At 28.3% G+C, this 27,768-nt stretch overlaps 1 protein-coding gene across 1 annotated transcript; it reads right to left on the reverse strand.

The window, feature by feature from the left end:
* Positions 1–16,537: 16,537 nt before the first annotated feature.
* Positions 16,538–26,362, reverse strand: LOC129960484 (homeobox-like protein HDP1). The gene is made up of 2 exons (XM_056073953.1): positions 19,833–26,362; positions 16,538–16,659 (listed from the first exon to the last, which is right to left on the reverse strand). The coding sequence occupies exon 1, from the start codon at positions 26,353–26,355 to the stop codon at positions 19,882–19,884; it is 6,474 nt and encodes a 2,157-aa protein (XP_055929928.1). The 5' UTR covers positions 26,356–26,362; the 3' UTR covers positions 16,538–16,659; positions 19,833–19,881.
* Between the last annotated feature and the right edge of the window lie 1,406 nt (positions 26,363–27,768).

Raw genomic sequence — 27,768 nt, forward strand, 5'->3', positions numbered from 1 at the left:
ATACTTCAATAAATATAATTTTACTAAATACTATTCACTTTCTTCTCCCAATCGCGTTTAAAAATTCGTAAAAAAATATTAATTATATTTATTTATGAATTTATTTCATCTATTTGTCTTGTAAAATTAGTTTTTTTTTTTGATAAGCCAAAAATCATGTTAATTATCAGACTTTTTTTAAAAAAACATTTGATGTTAAATGAAGAGTAATCGTCATAACACTCGTCATTATCATACATTTATTATAGAAGTGATTGCATAAGCGATGTTAAGAAATAATTGTCAAAGATTAAATTTAAACTTCTTTTTTCCTTATACAAACTTTTAGATAAAATAGTTATATCCCAATTTTATGCATTCATCTTAAAATTGAATTGCAAATAAATTATTGTCAAAAATGCTTTTTATTTTTATATACTATTTAATAATCCCAGATTTCAAACAAGGATGGAATAAAACAGAAATTAAAGTAGCCAAGTACGAAAAGTAATGATTAAAAATGCATTTAATTATCAGTAGCAAACGTATAACAGAGATAAAAAAAAAAAATTGAATTGTTTTACCCCTTCAATGTTTACAACCATAAATATTAAATGAGCTTTTGTCTTATAATTTACGCATTTTGTCTTATAATTTTGAGAGAGTAAAAATTAAAATTTATATATTCATGTAACATTTAATATGATCGCAGTATTTTAGAAACTATTTGGGAGGAAAACAAATGTTATAGCATAATATTTATGTCAAATCTGAACCCGAGTTTGGAGATAAATGACTGTATGAAATTTTTGAATAACGACGATTCTCTTTTCTTTAATTATTGTTTTATTTGAAAAGAATTTCAGAAGCGAGTTCCTCTAAATAATATACAAATGTTGTGCACGGAAATTATATAGAGCTGAATATTAATTGAATAATAATTTGAATAATAGTGAGCAATTTGAATTGGAGACATTTATTCATAAGAGATTTTTTATTCTCACATATTTTTATACTTATATAAGAGAAAATCGCATCTAAATAGAGGAAATCTGTTTCCTTTCATTTTGTATAGTATATTTCTTTAAATCATATATATGGCGAGAGAGAGAAAGAGGAAGACATTTCAAAAAATGCTCCTTTTGAAATATGAAATTATATTTATGAAAAGTTTCTAAAAAGAATATTTATATATTTCTATTAATATAAACTTTTTCTTCAATACCGCAGTTGAAAATATATCACAACTCACTTTGAAGATAAAATCTTCATTGTAGAAGTATATAAATCAAGCGAAGAATATCTCAACAACCTCATATAGTACAATATAGATTTCTCTCAAGTTCCGAAAAGCAATATATTTTTAAATAAAGTTTTGAAATATTTGCGATTCGTAGGTTTATTACTTATATAAATATTTATAAGTATATCCCTTTACAAGTATTTATCGCTTGAAAGAACATTCGACCCGATTTCATCAAATTCCATTTAGAATTTGTTATCCATTGAGTACAAAACATTTTTCATTTACTTTATCAAAAGTGAAATGTATGCATTATTAAAATTAAATTCCTCACTCCTTACATTCTTGATACTCGTGTTTAATCTTTAGCTTTTTAGCTCCGAGGTGCATCCATAATAATAGAAATCTAAAGACCTAGCTCGAGATAATTGCCAAGTAATTTTATTTTTATGACGCTTATTAAATATTTATTATGCGTTTAGAATATTCATTTGCTTTTGAGGAATCATTATTAAAATACGATTGAAAAAATGGTAATAGGATATATGTTGCATGAATATTATTACTGATTTTTGAAAATACTGTACGTAATATAATCAATACAATACTCCATAAATAAAATTAAGAAACAGTTTTTTTTAATTCGTTCAAGTAACTATTATACAACAGAATGTTAAAAGCAAATTAAACTTCATGGTTTTCATTAGAGTATTAAAAGACTTTGGAGTGCAGACGAAGCACAACATTTAATATGAATCTATAACAATGAACAACACAAATCACAGTTTTATTACTGAGAATTAAAAAAAAAACTATTTTCCCACAATAATATTTTTCAATTTCGAGCATTCTCATGACATTTTAATGCATTTCGTGCGTTCTCAGCTATGAACTTTATTTTAGCTTCCATTTTCTTATCCTTTTTTAATTAAACTTTTGCGATATCAACATTATAAATTAGTAATTACACGAAAACAGATATCCATGACTTTTATCGATTAAGAAATTTAAAAAAAAAAAATAAGCAGCTAGCATCTAAGAAAATACCCTAATATCTGCCAATAAAAGATGTGTTAATTTCAAGAATTATGATTTTGTAACTATTTGGTGAATTTGAATTTTTATAGTTTGAAAATATTGTACTCACTTTAGGAGAATAGTGTTTTTTCCTTTATCTATAGCGAGATATTTTCAATCGCTGCTTAATGAAGTTCTTGCAAATTAAGTCCAGTCACTTTTGCAAGAAAGCGAATTAGTTATCATAAACATTCTTATAACAGCACCATGTACAAACCAAATAGAATATATCAGATGAATTGCCATCTTAGTCTGAGACAAAAAGTTTAATTCGCGTTTCATATAGTAACCACATTATGATTTTGTATACTTTCTAAACTATTTATAGTAAATATGTAATCTAATTGTCTGAAGATGGTAAATTTCTACGAGAAATTGCAAGGGAAATTCAACGCAGTCAAAGATGCGTTCAAAAAATTATTCAGAAGTATAAAATGTATAGCCAAATTGTTAATAAACCTGGAAGAGGAAGAAAAGAAATACTCAGTGTCACGACCAAGAGAAGAGTTATTCGAGAGGTAGCAAACAATCCTAAGGTGAATGCTACAAAAATTGCTACACTTACTTCAAGAACAATTGGAAAGCGTATTTCTGCAGAAACAATTCGGAGAGTAATCTGAAAAGCAAATTATAATGGTCGCGTAGCCAGAACAAAACCATTCATTTCAAAAGTAAATGGGGAGAAAAGAATTTCATTTGCTAAAAGTCATATTTCAAAACCTCTGGACTTTTGAAATCAAATAATTTTCAGTGACGATAGTAAGTTCAATGTTTTTGGTAGTGATGGTCGATCTTATGTTTGGAGAAAGCCCAATCCTGAACTTCTTCCTAAAAACACCAATGCTTCTGTCAAGCATGGAGGTGGTTCACTTCTTGTATGGGGCTGTGTGTCAGCAAAAGCAGTGGGAAATTTAGTTTTCATTGATGCAATCATGGACAAAATCAAATATTTGGATATATGGAAGAACAATTTAAAACAAAGTGCCCAGCATTTGGGTTTAGGGTCAAGTTTTCTGTTTCAACAAGTTAATGACCCGAAGCATATAGCTAAAATAGTTAAGTTACGATTGTTGTATAATTGTAAATTGCAATTGCACACCCCTCCTCAATCTCCAGGTCTCAATGTGATTGAAAATTTGTGGCACAATTAGGAAAATCAGTTCAAAAACACAATATTAGGGGCAAGGAACACTTAAAAATAGTATTACAAGAAGATTGGTCGTAAATTGGTCGAAACAACTCAAATTCTTGTCAACTCAATGCCACACCGTTTACAAGCTGTTCTAAATGCAAAAGAATATGCAACAAAATATTAATTTAAGTTTTTCTCTTTTTCTTTATAGATTTTGCTAGATGTATACTCAATTTTGTGACATAAAAATGACTGTAATAAAAATATTATTGATTCCTCTGTTTTGTTTCTTAGCCTTATATTTTTGTTAATGTATATTTTGTCGTTCTTATAAATATTAGCCATGAATAGGAATGTTAAGATCAAAAAGAATAAAATTAAAGAAGAATGTGTATAGTGTATACTCAATTTTGGGAGCCACTGTATATATATATATATATATATATATATATATATATATATATATATATATATAATGACATATATGAACAGAAAATTTGTATGTCATTAGCAAAGGCTTTTCAAGTTTATTTTAATAGATTGGTGAAATTTCGTATGATGCCAGTTAAAAAAAGGCAACACCCTTTAACAAAACAATTTTTATTAAAACATAATAGGCATCTTTCGCGTCTTATCCTTATTATTTTTCTCTCTTATTTTGAGCTTTCAAGTTCACATAAATGACTCAAATGATTTTTATGGGAAAATATACAGCCGCTTGAAGCAGCATTAGTCATCAATTCATTCGCGGAGGATATAAATTTATTCTGATTCAAAGTGCCTCCGTAAAGTTTACGAGAAAATTGTGTGGTCTGGGAATCTGATGCTTGACGATGCGATAGGATGTAAACAGTAGATTGTTGCATACGAATGACTCTCTGTAGCGACGATAGCTTTATGCAAAAAACTCATTAATTCATCAAGATCATGATTAGTAGTAGAAATTTGCTATTTACTAAATTCTAAAATAAGATCACTGGCAAAGAGTTTCATAATAATTGCGCAAAGAAGTACGCTATATGTTTCCGATTTCACACCTAAGCTTTCAAGAGAACGAATTTGAGTTTGACATTTAATATAAAGATTCCTTAATTCCTGTAAATTAGACATATTAGACAGTTTAGACATATGGGAGTTAATTAACACATCTCGCTGGCCTAATGTATCTTGAATTACCTTAAGTGATGGCTTATAGTAATTTCCTGTTATCGCAAAACCTTTAATGCAAGAAAGCGCATCACCACGAAGACAACTAAATAAATAAGAAAATTTTTCAACAGCTGAGAGAGGAATTTTTGTCAATTAAATTTTCGAATTGGTTCCAAAAATTTAAATATTCTGATGGATCTCCATAATAGGTTTTAATTTTCCAATTTAGGTAATTTTGCATTTATATTTGAACCGCATCTATTTACTGGGGTTTCACGCAAATTACTAGATTCGTGTTCATTTACACAATGCGAATGGAAAGATTTTATTTTATTCCTTAATTTTACAGAAGTAAAAACCATTTCTTCATTATATTCATCAATTTTCTGAATTTCCGATTCAATATCATTAATATCTAAAAGATTTTCGATTTTACTACCGATAGATTTCATTTGTTCGTCTTTGGTTTGTAGTTGCACCAAAAGACCTTCGAACTCATCCATTTTAACGCCCGGTTCATCTAAACGAGTTTTTATTTTTGAAATTAATTTTGTAACGTGTCCTCTGTGTGTGAAACATTGTTTTTTCAACTTAACTAACCTATCCTTTTCGTTCTTTTCAGCCATAACTAATTCTTTTTCTTTTACAGACATTAACTAACACAATCACATCACTTCCTTTCTAAACTCAAACAATTTTAAAACATAGGTGGCTCAGAAATGCTAACACAATTAGTAATAAACAACGAAAACGAAACTCAACACACTCAAAACGAAAGCATATACAATACAATTTTACCATTTCCACTATTTCTTACGAATAAACCTTAATTCTAAACATCAACGCAATCTTGAAACAATTAATTTCTAAACCAGAACTATTTCACTTCAATAACTTTCGGCAGGAAAGAAATAGCAAAGTTTCAACTACATACCCCACCAGCTGACATCTGTTGCTCCGCAAACGAAGTTATTTCAAAATAATCAGGATAACCAATAAAATTCTTGAGTCATATTTCAAAGGAAATGTTCGGATAAAGCACTTCAATAATATTCTGAAGCATCATTTACCTGAAACATAATTTACCCTGAAGTGGGAAAACGAATGTTCTTTCGTTTCGAATCCGTCCAAACGCATTTTACTTAACCAAAATGAATCCACATTCCCGGCCGATTCACCAATATTTTGCAACGAATGTTCATGTTTCGAATACGATAAAGGACGATACGACTTTTACACATTCGCATACATTAATTTTTCACGCACATCACAAGACAGATAGATACAAAACTAACTTACATCGTTCTACTGATAAACATGTTATAGGTGTGCCCTCTAGTGGCGAAAACTCTGAACATAACCAAAGAATAATTAAAAAAACCAGATATTTCGGAAGTATATTTCCTTGCTAAAGAAATTCACTAATTTTCGATTTTTCTGACGATTTTCTAATGTTTTTGTAATAAACCGGTTGTTTTATATAAAGCTTCGCTAAAACTTGAAAAGTTTGACATCAGGTTTTATTTGGGATGCAAGATTTTTGAGTTTCCAGAAATTAATGGCATCCACTTTAACTGTTTCTTCAGCATATTAGATGTTATTTCAGAGCCTTTTTGGAGTTTGGTGCTAGTTTTGCAAACCATAATGCATTTCAGTTTTTTGGAGTGCGTTTAATTCAAGGTACTGTCATTGCTCTTGGAAGACCAGCCAATGAATAACTATCATGTCCAAGAAAAACTTCAATTTGCGATTTTATGAACAGCAAGAAACAAGTTATACTTCCAAGCCATAAAATGGTTTTAGAAAATTAAAAACATCACTTAAATAATCGTATTTAAAATTTTCTTTATAATCCATACGATCCTTTTACCGATATAACGAAGACCCACTTTCGAACCCGATATCAAATGTACGCTGTCTATTGAGCTACTAGTGAAACAGAATCACATATCTTCATCTGACATTTTGTTATGATTGCGAGGCTTGTCTCCAACAACTCAAGAGTAGATGCAAAATACAACATTTAAATTTCAATGAAACAAACTTATGCATCCATCCAAAATTGAGAATGACTCTTACAATATAACAAACAATTTGTTATATTGTAAGTTATTTTTTCTCTTTCTTCTTACAGATATATAAAAGACTTCTTATATTTCAAGTATGCTAAACAATGATTTTCATTCCTTTCTTTCTTAGAATATATGCCAGTTGAGAGAATTGCGATTCTCTATTTGAATTTCTCCTTCAAATAGAATAATATTACAACTATTAAAAATACCTAAATAATTATTTAAGCATCTTTGTTTACTTAAACAAACAAAATTCTATAAACAACAATGGAATTCAAGCTTTAATGGGAAAATATGTTTAATTGCTTATTTAAGTTAAATACTATGAACAGTGCGATATTTTTAAATGGCTATTCTAAACAAATGTTTCAAGAAAGCATTTTAAACGTGAAATGAAATAAAAATATTTGTAAAATGAATGGAAAATCGTTTTATCTCAAGAAAAAAAAATGAAACAAAGATAAACATTAAACACAAAATTCCCACTTCGGAGAATAGCGCATTCATGAATTTTATGTTCGCGGAAAATTTAATGATCAGAAAAAAAGAAGCTATGCAAATATTTAAAAGCTAGATGTTATCTAATATAGAAGAGATTTTGAAAATATTTGTAAATAGTTGTTATCTAATTATAAAAAACAACAACTTACCAGATTTCATTTTCCTGAATAAGTACATAAATAAAATGGAAACATACATTAAAATTAGTACATAAATAAAATTTTTAATTGGAAAGAAATTTCTTTTTATAAATCTTTCCTTCACCTAAGCTGTTTAAGAACATGTAACTTAATATGCCTCCTTTTTAAAAGAGCTTCGGGTGACGAATATATATTTATATTTATAGCGGCAAAGAATGTCTGGTTTTTAATCTAAAAATAAATGTTATGAAAATTGAAATTGCTTTTTTTATTTTAAAGCTCAATTTTAAACAAATAGGAAAAGCTAATACAGTAAGTGTTAAATTTCGCGATAAATAGCTTTAAGCAAAACTACAATTATCTTCATTAAAGTAAGAATTTTAAAAAAGGTAATTTTTCTTTTGATTCGCTTTTGCATCTCTCAAAGAAATAAATCCCACTTTTTAATTAAAATAAAATTCGAGAAAAAAGAAATTTTGTTAAGATTTTCTAAATAAAATTTTAATCCTTTAGAATACATAAAAGACCCCTTTATCCAACTCGTTCTGAGGTGCAGGTAAGGCGAATTTTTATTTTTCTAATTTAGTTGAATGTAACTTTTCAAAAATATGCGTCAAAGAAATTCAAGTATTTTCGTTTACATCTCAAGAAACGCTAAGCCTCTCCAAGCGGAAAGTTTTTTCATTTTCACAAAATCTTAATTCCAATAATTAATTATATCTAAATAATGAAACAATCCTTAAAACTCGTTGCAAAAACAAAAAGTATTCATTATAAAATCAACCCATCGATGAATTATTATTATATTTTTTTGGGGATTAAAATAAAGCATACAGCGAGTAACAAATTTTCTAAGAATGTTAGAGCAATCAAGTTAAAAAAATTATAAGAAAAATAGATATGAAAACCAAATGGAATTATTTATAAATTGCACGAAAGTCTTAAAAATTAAGACACATTTTTCAGTGCATGTAAATATATTATTGATTAATAATTTTTTTAAACTAGATTATCCCTTTAATGAACGGATCAGATGTCTCGGATGCTTAAATGATGAACATTTAATGCCAAAAATAGTTATCATTTACTGAAACAAGAAGAAGGTTTGTTTACAAATGAATTTTCTGTCTAATATAGTTTAATATTCACATGTGGTTCTATATTTACACTTGATTTTTTTTAATATTGACTTTTGCGCAATATTGTCAAAAGCAATTTTTTGAATGAAATCTTCAAAAAATTAACAAGAATAATCAGAAATGAAGAAAAGTGAAAATTTTTCTGTTAGAAGTAGATTTCGGGAAAAAGGACTGAAACCAAATAAAATACCTTTTTTTTGTTTCTTTAAAATGTGTATAGTAAATGTACGCAGGAAATGTACACCACATGGGTGTACTAATAAGTGAAAAAGGACTATTATGGAAATAAAGAGAGAAGACATGTCTCATATTATAAAACTATAATTGCCTTTTAATATGATTAATATCTTTTATTAACAATTCTTTATTTACAATGAATACAGTAATTTTCATAGGTTAGTTTATTTATAAAGCTATTTCTTCAAAAAAACAATCAACTAGCTTTAATTGAGCCCTGATATAGAAAGGAGCGAATTTGTGCTGAAAAAAGAAAGGAAGAGCAAATAGATTTTCTTAGAGAAAAAAAAATAGAACTTTATCTCATTTATGCCATGTTTTATCTCGAAGGAATAAATGAAACAAACAAAAATAAATGATATTTTACTCTAGCAAGGCACACAATCAAAGCATTGTTTGTATGGCACAGTTCGTTATACGATGAAAAATACGTGTAGAAAAACTCATAAAATTCTTTCTTATTTTTTATAGTCAGTATCTTTGAAGCTATTTATTTCTTTTTTATATCTAACCTAAATATTTATTTCCATCTCAAAACCTGCAGCTCAAAGAAAGCTGCAATCGCCTTGGCCCATTTTTTCAGTAAAAAATACAAACTTTATAAGAAAAAAACATCCTTTACTCGAAATCAAAAGCAAAAATTTTACAATGGAATTTTTTTGAATAAGGATAGTTTCGTAAATGAATTATAGTATTTCATGACGAATTGACAAATTATTGTATTGACTTTGATTATTATATTGATTATTATAGTATTGACATTGACAAATTATTCGAATCAATAATGTTATAACTATAGAGAGTATTATTATTTTAAACTTGTATTTTTGATATATATAAAAAGCTGATATATTTTGCTGGCAATCATAATTTTATCTTACTCTAAAGCGCAAGACAACTTATTTTTAAAAACCTGCATGATTAAGCTAAGAGAATTCAATATATTAAGAGAATAGGAAAATATTTTTAATCATTCTTTTTGAAATTATGTATATTTTTCCAAAAATGATGCATAGTTTATGTACTCAATCAATGATCTAATACGCACGTATACAAACACAATCTATATATAGGGTGGTGACAAAGTTTTTCCCTTATTACAAAAAAAAAAATATTAAGATAGGACTATTGAATGCAAGAGAATAAAATTTTTGTTGTGAAATAATCGTGACTTTAATCATTTTTTATTTCAAATGATGGCGTAACTAATGCAGAAATAATGATTTTTTTACTTTCGATTGTTATAAAAAGGCCGTCAATGAAGTCATAATGAAAATGACATCGACTCCCACTCGATATTATTCCATTAAAATTTTTATTTTGGAGTTGCATAGCGTACATATTGTTTGAAACACCAGGTGCAGATGTTAATAGACTCAAATTCAAGATCGCAGATGTTGTGTCCGACAGCCGAAATGTTTGACAATGTATTGGAGTACCATACTGATATTCATCGAGCTGTTAAGGGTACTCACATCTAAAGTTAACGACATAAGTGGTTTTATTAAAAAATTTATAACCATCTTTACAATATATTGTGAAGTCATATAATAAATTATTATAGTTTTTTTACAATAAATTTTTCTAATCAGGTAAAGACCCAATACATTTGCAAAAATGGATTTAATAAATTAATATTTAATAAATATTAACTTTGTCTCTATAACTTATTTTAATAATTAAACTATGACTTTATTCTTTTAGGAACTCAATCGAAGACACGGATGCATATAAGATATAATATTTTTCTGCATCGAATTTATGAAAATTGCAGAAAAGATAGAGTTATCAACAAATCTAATATTAATGTATTTATGGATAACATATATTTTTGGCATTTTATTGTTGAATTTTATATCAAAGCACAAAACCATGATTTGTCCACGTGTGCATGAAGATGAAGTACTAAAATTCTTTCTTTGAAGTTACTAAAAATTACCGACTCTAAAGCAAAGGAGAGAAAAAATATTACATTCCATATATATAAGAGAAGTTTCAGTATGAAAGTGTATGAACTTCTTATCTTACCTTAATAAAAGAAATTATTTATAATGAGCATGAATAAACAAAAAAAACTTAACATCTGTCTAGACATTTATATTTTTTCGCGTATCATATTTGCTTATTTCATTAATTCCTTTCCTTAAAGTAGTTGTCTAATTGCAATCTCATATGAAATCAAGTTAAAACAAATATGCATTCCTGTCGGTCTTTCTTATTCCTGACCTATAAAGAGTATTTTCTATACTCTAACGTGAATCTTATAACTGTAAACAAGCAATTTTTGTATATATGTAAATTTATTTCGTGTATCTCGGAAACGGCTCTAACCATTTGGATCACATTTTATGTTTAGATAAGGTTTTGCTTTTTATATTTATCTATACAGGTATCTTTCCTGAAGAAATGCGATTTTACACACAAGAATGTTTTTAAAAACTAACTACTAGAATAAGTATATCAACTTTCGCTTCGCAGTGTGGATAGAGCAGCATAGTAGTCAGAATAACATGAATGGGCGTGTCTTGCTTGTCCTCGGTTCGAGTTGCTCTTTTTGCTTTATATTTTTACTTATGTATTTATATTAATATTAATTTTTACTTATGTATTTGTATTTATATTTAATATATGTAATAAAATTCAAAAATATAAGTAAAGATAGATAAATTGTAAAATAAATACTGTAATATAGCAGATTGCTTTGAATAACACGTTAAACTATGTGTATTCATGATTTTTTTTATTTATATGGCCAGTTTATTTGCAGGTAAGATTAATAAATATCCTTACGTAATCAGTATGTGATTCTTATCTAAATAATTTTAACGAAAATAACACGATTTTATATATATATATATATATATATATATATATATATATATATATATATATATATATATATATATATATATATATATATATATATATATAAACCAAGAAAAAACTACAGAGCGAAGCTTGATCTTCCAGATATTATATAATAAAGCGTGAGAAATACTACTTGTAATAGGAAATTGTAAAGCTTTAGTCACGTTGAATATTCTCAGCAATTACTGCTCGAACAAATGATAGTTGAAGGTTGAGAGCTCGATAAATCAAAGAACAGAAATGGGTCAGAAAAGCAGTAACATTTAGGGGCAATAATCTCTTCTTCTTTAGCTGTCGCATTCATTATTTCATGATTAGCTCGTTTATTGTATTAACATTTTACCAAACTCATTTACTATTCGAGATGTGTGCGTGTTCAAGATCAGGTTAAAATTTCAGAAAATATTTTTTCAATAGTTTTATAGTGAAGTTTTTGAAAAACCTTGGATTGTTTTTTTTATTTGATTCTTACTGATATATTTGTGACACTTAATTTATGCGAAATGAATGCTTTTTTGTGAGAAACTATTTGAAATTATTATTTTTTAATGAACTATAATCATCATTACTGAAATCAAATAGATTTCTATTGAGTTGTTTTTGACTTATTTGAACAAGTATTCGTTTAATGGAGCATCTGCCGCAAGTTGGAACAGATGATTTTCTTTTTATAATTTTAAGAAAGGTCAAAGGAAATGAATCAAACTTTTCAAATAGTTCTAAAAATTAACTTTCCATTCATTAAAAAATACCTAATAAACAGATGTCATGTGTTTTAAATCTGTAGATGAAATTTATAAATGTTTTGAAACAGTATGTTTTATAATTTGGTCAAATTTATATTGAAAATATATGAAAAAGAATTATGTTAACGAGTGCTTCAATTTTTATGAAATCTAATAATTACGTGACTCTTTACAAATACGGTATTTTTATTTGTGGAAAACGCGTTTAATTTCTTTCTTTTATTAAGTCATATTTTAGGTAAATCCTTTGGAATTTTCGTGAAGATTTATTTAAAATTTTAATGTACGAGTGATGCTTTCAGGAGAACTACTGTTTAAATAAACCAAGATATTTAGTCTGTAATTTGAAAATTTACCCCCTGAAAAACACCAATATTTATAATAAGGTTGCTAAAACAAAATAACTTTGTGAAAATACTCCAAGCAATGATCTAAAAATTATATCACTTTGTTCTTCACTGAGGTTGTGTCCTTAGTTTTTCCCCCGAAGTAAATCAACCAGCATCAAACAAGTATTTTAGTAAGATTAATTTTGAAACTCTTTAGAAAATCTAGTGTACATTTTGAAATTAAAGCAGGACAAAATAATAGTTATGCCCATCGACAATTGAAAAGTTTGGAAATCAATACAACATGAGACATTTATCCTAAAAAGCAAAAGGACAAGTATTTTCAGCTCTTTCGAAACGACCAAAAACCAAATTATGCTTGTAATTTCCTACTGAATGGCTGCAATTTTTTTCAATTTGGATAAGAATGATTAGGGAACTTTTTATTTCTTCTAAATGTTTGGTAAACAAATTTTTCCCTTTAGATTCATACGTTTCATTAGATCTAAATCCTGCAATGCAAATCAAGTAATTACAAATCGGCTCATATTATTTCTGGTTATGAAAGAAAAATATAATATATTTTAATTGAATTCAATAAAGTAAATATATCCTGAAAATTTAATCACAGACAAAAAATATATAAGAAGGCATAACACGAAAACACTTACTTTATGGTTAATTTTAAATTTTTATGTATTGATTTCTGTAAATAGTTTTAGATTTCTCAATATATATTAATTTTCAGATATTAGTATTAATTAATGACAGTTTTTTAAAAAGAAATATTCTTTAAATTGTTAGGTATTACTCAGAAATAATTTTAATACTTTACGGGAGTTTTCTTTTAATTCTAAATAATATTATTGAAATTTCTTCGTATTTAACGAAAAAAATCTAAATGTTTAAACTGATCAAATGGATGGATAAATAAAAGAAAGTAAAACCCATTCTGTGTAACATGTTTGTTCATTCCATCATTTGTAGATTTTGTTTATTTCGGATTTTTTCTAGGAAGAATAATGTTATGCACAAATTACATTTCAAATATTAATTATCACTTTTAGTGATATAAATATTAATTAAATGAGAGTATAATTTTTAGTTAAATGTTTACTGAAGTTTAAAAATTAATGAACTAGAGGCAAACTTCATTTATTATATAAATAAAAATAATATTAAACAATATTTTCTATAAACCAGCGAAGATCTTAAGTTGCCATGAAAAAATTATTAAATTTGATATTTATATATTTGTTAGATAAATATGTTGAAGTATATTTTTTGTAATTAAATTTTTACAGCAAACAAAAATTTAATAGCAAATGTGAACGAAATAAATTTAATAATTAAAATAATTTTTGTTTGCACTTATAACTGAGCTCCAGGCATGTATCATTCACTAGGATAAGCTCAAAAGTCCAAAAAGCATTTTGAGTTGATTATAATACTCCAAGTTATTAACTTTATGAGTATCAACACCTCGGACTTGAAACAGGACAAACCGCATTTCTTTTGATTCTTCCTAACGTTAATGAAAAACTTTGCATTTGATGCTGTGGTCCAGGTGATAGTAAAGTAGTTTATTTTATATATAAGGAGCTCAAAGAAGAATTTGAAAAACCTTGCTTAGTGAATGACAAGAGCGAATAAATTTCCGTAAAAAAAATATGGTCTGGCGCTTTGAGAAACAGCAGAGATCAAATAATATTAACTGCCGTTGTAATTGGTTACTTTTAAATAAATCTGCATCGTAAAATTAATTTGTATGAGGAAATTTATTTCTTAACATTTATAATCTTTATTTAAACTTAAGTTGGATTTTAACTGTTGATGAGGCCAATTAGAACCATACATGTTTGAGTATTTGCTATTTGTTTGAAAATGCGAACGTCATTTTTAGAATTTTTGGGCTAACAATTTCAATTAATTAATTTTCTGTTATTCTCTGCAATTCATTTGAAAATATCTTCAAATACTTCAGAAATTTCGAACTTATTTCTTTAAGTATTTAATTCGTAAACATGATGAACTACTTTAAATTTCTTCAAAAATAACGAGTGTTGGCCCAGGTATCATCCTCTTCATCTGATCGGAGTTGGAAATTGCGACATCCACTCCAAAATAACCTTCATATTGCTTTCAAACGGGACATAAATGAAGCTAAACTAAACATACTGTTTTCTTTTGTTAGAAGTGTATGGTTACTTTAAAAACAGAATAGCATCCAAATGGTTAAATGGTAAGCTAAGAATGTTTCTTACCAAAAGCTAGACAAGTTTTGGAACATACATAAAGAATTTCTTTCCTTTTCCTAATTTGATAAATGGGGAACGTGTTTTTTAATCGATTATTACATTTTATTTTTTATTCAAGTTTTTTTTACTTATGTATTTGAACAAAAATTTAAAATTACTCTCCTCGAAAATGTATACCTTTAAATGTCTATTGTCAAATTCTTAATAGAAGCGATGAGTATCAAGTTACATTCTACAGCTACATTCATCTTTTAATTGTATACATTGCATTGTAATATCAATTTTTCCCTCACCAAGAGACGTAATGAATCAACGAAATTAAACCGTTTTGGCGCAATTAGTGTAAATTACCTGAGTAGAATCTTTTGCCAACTATACTTGCTTGAACTTTTCATAAAAAAAAGATAGTCTCATATTTTTAAACTAGTCCAGTTTCTTAAATTGTATCAATCACTACTTGTTTGCTAATAAGCAAAATACTTTTTGAAACAAAGATACATAAGCAATATTAACTTGGGAAATGTTAAATAATGAATTTGAACTTCCCTCGCTGTACGTATGTATTTAGTTAAATCCTTTCATTTTTATGTAAAGATATTGTGTGTTGAGGCACCGTGAAGAAAGTTAGTAACCATTTATGCGTGTTCGATAGATGCATGCACGTTCTACATATGCCTATTAGATTCTTCTAAAATTACTTTTTTTGTCTTCATTTCATTGGTATATGTCATAAATTCTGTCTTAATGTCTTTTTTGGGTATAACAGCAGATAAGCTGAAGGTATATATATCGAATAGTAAAAATTAAAAACTTCATGTATTATGTCCGTTTGACCAAGGGAAGTCACATAACGTAATTAATACACACTCAAACGAATTTTTTATATTTAATCTATATTATGTTTAAATGTCGTTTCGTATCTCTATTTAGAAGTAAGTTACACCCATTTGCTATAGGTGCGACTTTTCTGAATGATCCCATAAAATTCATATGAAATTTGTTATTAATTTTTATTGGTTTTTACACGCTTATTTATTATGTATTTGAGAGAAATTTCAACAAATTTTATTACAAATTAGTTATTCAATGGAGCGCATGAGAATACAAAGCAATTATCAACTGAATTCATAAAAATGAATAATAAATCAAACCTCAAATCAACGAAATAGTTGTTTACAAAATTATATATTTATTTCAATATTTTTTAGTTTCTATATAATTACAGGTTTCAAATATAAGCTATAAATTCTACACAATTCTAGATTTTGTGTCGCATGAACATTTATATTTTAGAACAAGCAGAGAAGTGAATCGAATAAAATCAAACTGCATAACAATTTTTTACTCGCAATGTATAAGAAAATTCTTATTTATTTTCTCGAAAGGGAAATATAGTTATTTGCGAGAGGGATTAAAATTCAATTTTCTTCCTTCTTTCGTTAATGAAGTAAGCGCATTTATTATGAATGCAAGCTTACAAATACTTTAATAATTAAAAAGAAAATGACGCTCTTTCTAAAATAATTACATCAAAAATAATATTTATTGCATGTAAATATTTGCTTTGTGTTTATAATATTTATTTGTCTTTTCAAGTAATCATAGCTAAAATAAAGTTGGAACTGAGGACATGGTATAAATACCATATAAATTTTATTGTTCCAGTGTGACAATATAATACATCATGTATTTGTTAGAAAACTTAACAGATTAAAAGAAAAAATATGACATAATAATTTTAAACAATTCCAGAGCAAATTTCATAACAATGTCTTCAAAAGGGGAATATCTGAAAAAAAAATGTCAAGAATTAATCGACCAATCAAACTGATTTGTTAAAGCATCAACAGATTTGAAGTAACAGAAACTTCTCATCTTTTAGAGAACTCTATAACACTGGTGAATTAACCGTCCAATATTAACAAAATCCATTTTCTCGGAAAATATCTACTGTCCTGTAATATTAATTTTCATTATTAAATTGCATATATATGAGTTGTAATACGTGCGACTGTGTTTATCTCGACGCAATTTTTTTTCTCCTCCTTATTATTGCTATATCTTCATTCGCTAATTTTGAAGGAAAGAAACACTGTTAGATCTGGAAAATTTTGATTCTTTTCAGTTTCCTGACTTATCGAAATAGACACATTTGATATTGCGCAAATACATGCAAATAAATATTGTAAGATACATGCAAATAATTTGGAACAATCCAATTCCAATTCTGAAAATACATGCATGCAACATGCAATAATCCAATTCCATTCTAAAATAATCGTAGAAAATAAATGCCGCAATAAAGCTTACAAATAATTTGTTAATTAATTAGAATTTTTGTAAAAGTACAAAAAAGTCTTCGGTAAATTTAAGTATGTTATTACTCTTAAGACACTAAATATAAAGACGAAAAGAAGATTTTTGAATAATGCAATAGTGGGAATAATTGAATTGTGGGCATTTCAAAAATTCTTAATTTAGAATTAATTTAAAGATTTTTTGCCGCCTTTCAACCTTTATGATGATGAAATATCCTAAAGATTTCTCCATAAACTTACTTTCTGGAGATTTCAGTCTAAAGACACAAATCCCTTTTGATGGAGAGAGCACTATATTTAAGTCATATAAATATTTTAACAGCGCTCCTGAATCATCACTGTCAAGAGATAAATTGAATTCTGTCAGCTGTTCTGAGTATTTTCTTTTCAGAAAGTGCGCAAAAAATCAGAAAGGAATCAATTCTCTCTGTCTCTCTTTTAGTAAATCATCGGTAGAATTTCGTGCCATTTCATAAATATACATTTTAATTTCAGGGAAATCCTAAGCAATCCTACTATGAAACTGACTATATTTATTATATTATCATTATAGATTAATCATATTACTGTCTATAATTTTCCAACTTTGAGTTCATTTAATTCTTATCCTTTTATAAAGTTTATTTCATCAATGTATGTGTTTTTATTTGGATTTGCCTTTTTGAACACTGCGTTAGATGCAGCGTAATCACTAATTCCTTTGCATCATAAATTCTTTAAAAAAGTAAACAACAATAATAGAACTTTACGGAAAAGAAAAAAAACTAAAAACGTTTTGCGAATTCCAACAAATTTTGGTCAGAATTAATAAAATAAGATTTGCATCTTTATTCTTGCTTCTTTAATGACCAGTTTTATGAAAAAAGAAAATTCATATAGGTATTATAGAATTTAAAAAGCTTTATTCCTCACAAAATTAAAAATTTACTTGAAATTTGAAATTAATTTCTGAAATATGCAAATATGGCAAAAACTCTTTTTCCTTATTTTTTTATCAAACGAAAAATGACGAAACGTTCATTCAGCAGGAGTTAGAATTTGTCAAATTTGCGTGAAATGAATTTCTCGGGGAGTCAACCACGTAAGTTATGATCCACAAAATTTTCAGAATATCAGTCAATATTTCTTTAAATATAGAATCTAATTATAATCTAAAGCTAATGCATAAGGTAAACCAAAACTTATCAAAGAAAGTTCTAAAAAATGCTTGAAATAAAAAACATGTGTTTACAAGTGTTTTCACTACAATTTAAGTTAGTTTTTGATATTTGTATCAACTCTTCCCTTCAAAAAGAAAACAAAATACGAATAATTCGATATTATACTGTATGTTGTTGTTTGTTATTATTTAATAGGACACTGGTTTCCTGACCAGAGAATTTTAGATTCGAAATTCAATTTTACCGGAGAACCACGGTGTAAGCGGCCTTGCTGCAAACTAAACCCATCGGGACCAAATGCCTTCCCAATGATGCTGTGAAGAAGTTTGGAGATAGGGTGTTAGTTCAGGAATCATCATCTTTACCAGACCGCAGTTCAAAATTGTGAAGTCCGTTCCAAAATAGTGGCTTCAAATGGGACGTTAATCTATTATTTAACATGTAACAGACAATCCAACTATTGGTACAGCAAAATATATTAAAATTATTAATTTAGTCATAAACCGATGACGAACTCATCCCTTCGTCTTAAAGTATAAAATTGTTCTGCGTTAAAATGCTTAGACTGTCTTTTCGATAAATAAATTTCTAAAAATAATAAATAACCAAGAATCTTCCTTACCGAAAAAAATGCACACAAGAAACATTTAAACAAAATATCGTCACTTTAATTGTTTTTTGAGCACACCACCTTGCAATATTTAATTAATGTAATTTCTTTTCGTGAAGTAATCATGCAGTTACATAAAAGAAATAACCACAAAACCTTTCCATTCCTTGAATAATCAAAACTTAAATATAATATACATACAAATCTTTTAAGGCTTCTCATGGAAATATTCGTTTTTTCCCAATTCAGGTAAAAGAAATAAGCTTGAGTTATAGTTTCGATGTAAAATAAAATTCATTCCTAACAATTTTCGTACAAATAATAAATATGAAAGTAAAATTTTCTTCAACACAGAACACAAAAGCGGAATATATTTATTATGAATTATTCTAGAATTTTAATTCACTTGTTAAAAAATTTCATTTGTTCACAGATTAATTAATTCTTGCTAAATTTTTAACAAATAGTCTAAAATGTATTTATTTTTAGAAGCCCATAAAAGATACACGCCATTATTTAACTTCCATAAAAATATCGAGGAAACAAATCGCTAATATTTGAGAAATTTTACTAGTTTTTAGAAAACTATTATCAACACGTATGATTGAGAAATATAAAATGAATTAGGCTTAAGTTTATTTATTAAAATGGGGTGGCAAATTTGTTGGAAAGTAATATACTTAAATCTAAAAATAAGGGAGGTGATGATTTCAAAGATTAAAAAATTACTAAAATTTTGAGTACCCAACTTTTGATGCTATAATTTAACTGCATTAACTGAAACACCATTAGATTATTTTAGTTCGGTTTCCAAAATTAATGCTCCATCCATTTGGAGGGATTTTTTAAAATGAAATCTAAAAATGCAACTTACATGTGTTTGAAATCCATTTAGAGTGTTACACTAATAGGCTGTATTACCATTAAATCTTCATACATTGTAGTGTCAACCAAAGTGCCCGAGTCCAGTAAACTGAAGGTGGAAGTTCTTCGATTTTGGAATCTGCATTGTCTTCATCAGAAGAATGTTCATTGAAAGGATTCTTGGCAAAACGATTGAAATATCTCGGACAGTATGCACAAAAGCATCTTTGAGTAAAATCAGAAAACGATTTATTACGTTTTCCACTGAAAATTCCAAGAACTTTAGAGGCATACTTGCAACAAGGTGAAACATTTAACTGAAATTCTATAAGAGGCTTCTCTGGCAGCTTGTCAGGAAGAGACATCAAACCTTCAATGGCGTTTGGTTCAAAATTACCAAAAAGATCTGAAGACGAAGAGTCGTTTTGATCTAAAATTTCCTTACCGTCATCATATTCTGAAATATCTTCAAGTGAAGCTGAATTCTGAGATGACATCACATCTTTTCTTGGGTATTTATTACTTTCAGCATTTTGATTGAAAAAGTCATTATGCTTTATTATATCATTAGGTTGTAACAGATTTTTAAACTTTATCTCAAGGTTCGAGTTGATAGGAACAACTGCTCCTTGGTTATTAGAGAAAATCGTTGAATTTTTGACCATTTTTAAGTCGTTTGGATTAAGGTAATCTTCCATAGGATTCTCAGGCAACAAATTATCATAATTCTTCATTGCAATATCTTGATTAAAATTTTCTCCAAACTTTTTCCCTTTTTGGTTCATAAAATTCTCTTCAGTATTTAGCGAACTCCATGCTCCATTATGATTTTCGTCTGCATTTTTCATAGAAAGCTGCAGAATATTCATCAAAATATCATTTTTTGGCAAAGAATTGTTCATTAAGTATTCAAATTTCGCTAAATTATTCTTATCCTTTCTTTCGGGTACACTCTCAGCGTTCTGTATTACTTTCCTTAAGTTCCCACTAATGAAAACTTCAGCTGGTTTTTCATAGTTAAGATTATCAGGAAATATATTTTGTATTGAATCTGAATCCACAACATTTCCAGAATTTTTAATAGCCATTTTGGTATTATGAATGCCAAGAAGCAGTTGACTTATGTCATTTATCCCGAATGAAGGTTTTATTTTACTTGCTTCATCACTTTTCTTTTGGTCATGCATTTCTTTATTTCCGATTTCATTGGAAGAACTTTCTAAATTCATTTCAACAGTTTTCTTCGGGGACAAAATTTTAGACTTCTTTCCATCCTCCAGTATAAAGTTATTTAGAAATGAATCAAACTTCGGAGTTATTTCTCTTATTTCACTCCAGTCGAAAGCATTTTTTATTGAATTCGAATTTCTAGCAGTAATAGTTTCCATTTCTAATGTAAAGTCATCATTCGCATTCAAATTACTGTTCTCTATAGAATTAACATTTATTCCTGTTTCATCTTTTATCCCTTTATAATATCTACTAGCATCATTTTTTTGAAATATATGAGCCTGATTCTTGGAATCTGTTATATCATTTTTACCTTTTCTAGATAACTTGCCGCAGGCATTTTTTAATTTATTGAAAAACTTACGATTTGGTTTCTCTGAAATATCGTCTCTATTTATTCTATTATCTGATGGAATATTCTGATTTGGTTTCAATAACGCTTTAAAAACAAATGTGCTTTGCTGGGCTTTTGGGATAGTTCCCAGGTTTTCATTCGAAATATTATCATAAGTAAGCTTTTCAGGAGGTATATTAACGAAAACATCTGTTTTTGTGAGCTTTATATTTCTTGCTCCAGGTATTTCTTTAGGCGCATTAAATATATTAATATCTAATGGTGTCTTTGAATTATTTTGAAATAATATCTTCTGATTTATAATGTTCTTCATTTTATTCTTAGGATGTGTTATATACGATGCCCATTGTTCAGGATGAAATATTTCTTTGATATTGGTTTCTCGGGAGTCTAAAGTAAAACCTTTTTCAGAGGAAGGTTGAATTTTCATCATATCAGCTTTCTTAACTTCTATATTCGACGTGCCTTTCTTTACTTTTCCAAAAATTCCCTTGTGATTTGTGCTATTTCTAAGAACTTCATTCGAATTATTGGTATTTTGCAGTCTATCTGGAAATTTATATTTCGGTTCACTTCCATTCTTGTAATTAATATCTGTCGATTCTTTTGTAAAAATGCGCTGAAAAAGAGGATGGTTGAAGATTTTGTCGTTGTTTTTCTTTGATACAAAAGGGTTCCTTTGATTAAATCTACTTCCATTTTGATTATCTTCGGAACTCGAATTAGAAATGTTATTTAGCTTGCTAATTGGTGTTTGCTCTTTTTGTAATTCTATGTTGCTTCTGTTTGCGTTTGCTCTGATTTTTTTCATTTCAACACGTTTAGCTTCTGAAAATTCAGGTTCAAAATAGTCAAATTTTCTTATTTCGTTTCCGCCTAGATTCTCTTCTATATCATTTTCAGATTGAATTCGATTGCCCTTTATGTTATGTTTTATCGCAATATTATCATTCATCTCATTGTTGTGCCGAGGAAAGGCATCAGGCTGATGATTTGCATTCTCTTTTTCACGATGAAATTTGTCGTCAGGACTGTAATTCTGAGTATAAAATTTAGGAGGAATCAATGCTGCTGGATTATTTTTATGCATTACAGGTGGTTTGTTATGATCAAGCACTTCATCATTGTTTAGAATCTTGCCAGAATCTGTTTCTTGCAAAACAATATAATATTTGACTCCTGATTGACATTTCGAATCCTTTTTGTTTTTAGATTGATTTTTATCTAATTTTACAATATCGCGAACTTGTGATTCCTCACTACTTTCTAAAACATCTATGTCGGTTAATCGAAATCCATAGTCCTCGCGGTCTTTATTAAAAATGTTCCAATTGATTTTATTATTTGATAGTTTTGAAGAATTACTTTTATGGGAAAAGAGAGCATCGATTTTGCTTCTAGCGTCTGAGGATATAACGTTTTTACTATCCATCGCTCTACTTTTATTTTGAGCATTGCCTTCACCATTTATTAATGGTCGAATTTGAAATTCAGGAATGCTGTTAGAATAGTTAGTTCTTTTCTTATTTTTTTCAGCAAGAGCTTCATCTTTAACATTATGTTCGTTTTCAGTAATTATTTTAACTTTGAGTTTAATCGGTATTTCGTTCATGAAAAAATTATCCTTGACTGATTCAATCAACCTATTTTTCGGAATTCGAGGATTTAAATTCTGGGTTTCTCCTTTTATACCTGATTTTATTTTATTAACTATTCCAGATATTATATTTCGAGTATTTGCATTGATATTATTGAACAAGCTTCCTATACCAGAGAGGATATTATTCCTATCAAAACTTTCGTCCTCTTGGGCTGTCACTTTTTTTGGAATGACTTGGTCCCTATTTAATAAATTTGATTTTTTAAAATTAAACGCTGCGAATCCTTGTATGTTATCCTTTTTATCTTTTGATTTCCTATCGTCCACTTTCTGAGAATTGTCAATCGAATTTTTTCCTTTATTAAATGGAAATCCAGCATTTTTAAAATGAATACCTCTCATTATTTTTTCCATCATATTTTCATTTTTCTGGAGTTGCAATGATTCCTTTTTGTCTCCAAATAGATTCGAAATAAAATCAACATCGTTGCTGTCAAAAGATTTCTGCATTGGAGGGATTTTAAATCTGATTTGATTATTTCGTGCACCATCATAATTCAATTTCAGCTCAATTTTTGGAGCTTTTTGTTGAATTTTATTAATTGCTTTGTTCAGTTTGGTGTCCCCTTTCAAACCAAGAAAACGCATTTCACTAGAAACACCAGAATTAAGAGTTTCATATTTCTTCTTGCGCTCTATTTCTTTTAAGTTTAATTGTTTCTTGCCTTTCAGCTTTGGGTCAGTCTTGCTCTTCATTTTTTTAAAACTTCTCTGGTAAAGCGCTTTTGGATTCCCAATGGCTGGCAACTGCTTAATAGAGTTCTTGTTTAAATCATTCTTCTTTTTATTATTGCTTTTTGACAAGTTACCACTTTGTCTAAGTTTATTCTTTTCTTTTTGCCCTTCCTTTTTCGGAATATATTTTTTTAGGTTGACACTTGCCTGCTTCAGTTTACTTTCTGTTGCCTTCTTTTGATTATTCTTTTTCTGTTTGCTTTTCGAATTCGTATTTTTCCCAACTCCTGGGCGACGATTGGGAAATTTATTCCGCTTGTTTGGAAATTTGTGCCTAATACCGTCTCTGTTGTCAAAGCTACGAAATATAAATCCTGTTTTTCCTACATCGATTGGGGATTTATCAGCTTCTTCGTCTTCGTTTCTCCTATCATTTCTCATGCTGTTTTCTTTGATAGCTTCCGCGTTCAATATGCCTTTATTCTGTTTACTATAATTCCCTACATCTTCTAGCGCATAACCTTTTTTGTTTCTTATGAGCGACACCATTGTCCCCTTCTCACCATTCTTCTTGCTGATAAGGAGCTCTCTTGTGGCATTGGAAATTTGTTTGTCGACATTCTCATCACTATTTATCTGGAACGTTCTCGTGATGTTATCTTTCTTTTGATTTGCTTTGACATCACCCACTTCTAAAGCATTTCCGTTATGCCATTTATTTCGCAAATGATTCTTGCCTTTCAACAAATTATGTCCCTGCCCCTCGAAGAGATTTAGGCGATCATCATTTTTTATAGAAACGCTGAATTCTTCCTTGTCTCCTAGATGCACTTGTTGAAGGGATTTCTTTTTGATTTCTTTGAATGCTGGTGATGAAATCTTCTTAAAAAATTCTTTTTCAGGGGTTTGAGTGCTTTCTTTGACAGTATTTTTTTGGAATATATAATTTTTAGGTACTTTATGCTCATTATTCAAATAACTTGATAAGCTATTTTTAGCTAGATTTCTGTTTTTTAAGTCTTGAAGTTTCTCGTTGGCCGAGTTTAGGTTCTGAACAAAACTAAACATCTTTTCAGAATCTGCGTTGGAATTATTTGGGAGTATCCGAATATTATTTATCAGAGTATCGTTAAGTTTTTTGAGATCTAAATAGTTTTTTGAACTCAACACAGTATTTTGCACCAGTTCTTTATAGCTGTTGATATGTAATGGATTGATGTGAGTTAAAACATTTCTTTTCTTTCTTGTAAAAATGTTCCTTGCTTTTGGTATGACAAAGGTCGATGCCATATCTTCATTAATAGCTTTATTTTCCCATTTATAATTAGGGTATTTTCGAAGAAGGTGTTGAGAAAAATTTCTTTGACTAGCAACATCAATTTCCAAATTGCGCTTTAATTTAGGCTCGAAGCTTTTCCTATTCTGTATTTTCCCAAATATAAGATCTGAATTTCCATTCATATATTCAGTATCATTGTTGTTAGTCTCATTTGTCTGAAAAAATCTTCGGTCGTTTGAATAACTTTCAGTATTTCGCTGAAATTTAGAACCAAAATCTTTCATTTTTCTTCCTTTCGCAAACATTGATTCCAAATTTTGATGCACGTACGGAGTATTATCTCTTGAATTCTCAAAAGGTTCTCTCGATTTTTTGTTATATATATTTTCGGATTCAAAAATTCCTGAAGATTTTGGTTTAAAAATTCTTGCATCTTCAGATTCAAAAATGAGTCCATCATCAGCTTCAAAATTTTGTGGATTATCAGGTTTGAATTTTCTTTTATAATAAGCTTCAATATTTCTTCCATCTTCTAACGTAAATTTTCGTCCATCATCAATTTCGAAACTTCCATCGTCAACTTCAAAATTTCTTCCATCATCTACTTCACGGTATTCTTTATTTCCCGTTAGAAACATTACTGTGCCTTCAGGTTCAAAAACTTTTCTACCTCCAGTTTCAAAAAATCTTCTATTTTCAGATTTAAAAATTCGTTTATTTACAGGTTCTAAAATTCTTCTATCTTCTGATTCGAAAAACTGTCTTTCATGAGCATCATTTTCTAAAAGACTTTCGATTTGAGACCTAAAACTTCTCATGTTCTCATCCTCCATATTTATTGATTCCAAATCTTGTCTCACGGACTCGGTGTTTTCTTCTTGTTTCACAGACGAATCCCTTAACAAAACATCACTGGAATCATATTCAATGTTTCTTTTAAACCGGCGTACAGTAGATTTCTGCGAATTTTCATTAAGATTTGAAGATTCCAATTTGACACCTTGAAACTTATCATTCTTCAAGACATTTGTACGGTTTTCAGAACAGTTTTTAGTTAGTATATTTGAAACGTCCCGTTTCAGCCGAAATTTCATATCGTCCTTTCCATCTTGCAAAATTCTGTTTATCAGTTTTGAAACTGCATTGCTGTCTTTAAATTGTTCGATGGACTCTTTCATGTCAGCGAAGAACGGAAATATTTTTCCTTGTATGAATTCCCCATTCATACCGTTTTGGATCAAGGCAAGTGGTAGTTTAAGAATTTCATTCGACTCAGTCACTTGAACAATCAAAACCAATACGATTCCCAGCAAAAGCATTATGTTCAAATGCATTTTTAAACTGGAGGTTCAGAAAGGCAAGTCAATATAACTTATAAAATTCATTTCGAAAAAGCGCAAATGCCTTATATGTATCCTTACAGATCATTAAAAACAGGTGCATCTATAAAAAAAGATGAATATTTCCGGCAATTTCAAAAAAGAAGATAAATTAACGGCATAATTTATACTTTCTACCGTAACGATCCCAATAAAAATAAGAATAAAAATACGATAGATTTATGTGTCATTTTTTCCTCAAAAAATTGCAACAGCTATTTATAACGAGAGACACAAGCTATTTCCAGAATTCCGAAAACAGATAATTGACCCTTTAATTGGCAAATGGCGAAAAGTGCTTGTAAAAAGTTTTTGCGTGCATATAATAAATAAGTAGAATGTACATTATATATTTATATTTTCTTTGAGTATTTTTAATTGATTTAATTTTTTAAAAATTATGTTAAACGGCTTATTTTAGTTATTAAACAGACATATGTGTACGAAGGTATGCTTACAATACCCATGTAAAGCATCTGAAGTTATAGGTATCCCATACGAGCCGATGAAAACACTCACATATGAGCAGCCCTGACAAAATAAAGAGTTAAAATGTAAAATTTCACGAAGTACTAATGGTTCTCAGAAAAATATAAATTTTTCAATCCATATCTTCTACAATAAATTTCAACTAAATCATTACTTTCTGCGTGGGATATGTATAAAAATAAAACCTCAATAAAAGGTTTTATTTTGCTTCAATGCCTCTTTCCTATAATAAGCGTTGGAAGAATAATAACCAGCCAAAGTTTCGAAAGAGTTAGAATAAAAAGGTTAAGCGAAATCAATCTAATCTTAAAATTTCCCAAGACTTTAAAAAGAAAATTAAATTATTTCTAAGATATTATGGAAGATTATACATGGAATTGAAATGCGATATTTCCTAATGGAGCCTAGATAAATATAAGGAATTAAATTGTTAAGAATGGAAATATTTTTTAAATTATCATTGAAAGCAACTTTTTGTAAATTGAGAATTGAAATTTATTACTAATCCTTCAAGCGGTTAAAAGTATTCAAAAATGCATTTACAAATTGTCGGAAATTTGAATTTATAAGGAAAAAACATGAATTTAAACCGCTTAGGTATAAAGATCGTTTCGAAGCAATAAGAGTTCCTTCTTATTTCCCAATTTATTTATCCATTTTAATGGAAGTTGAGAATATTATACAGGAATGTTTTCTTTTCACTTTTCTTTGATGTAGTATTTATAAGCCCCATCTATGAAGGGATATTTTCATAAAACCTTCATTTTATAAATAAATATTTCCTTTAGAACATTTCATTACACTACCTACATTCTAGACTTTAGATTAATTTTCGTATACAATAATTAATGCATGACAGAATGAAGTTTAAATTATGGA

The sequence above is a fragment of the Argiope bruennichi genome, chromosome X2 (genome assembly GCF_947563725.1).
Source record: "Argiope bruennichi chromosome X2, qqArgBrue1.1, whole genome shotgun sequence".
Lineage (NCBI taxonomy): Eukaryota > Metazoa > Arthropoda > Arachnida > Araneae > Araneidae > Argiope > Argiope bruennichi.

Bases quoted from the DNA above. Each gene is read 5' to 3' on its own strand.
- LOC129960484 (XM_056073953.1), bottom strand. From the start codon at position 26,355: ATGCATTTGAACATAATGCTTTTGCTGGGAATCGTATTGGTTTTGATT.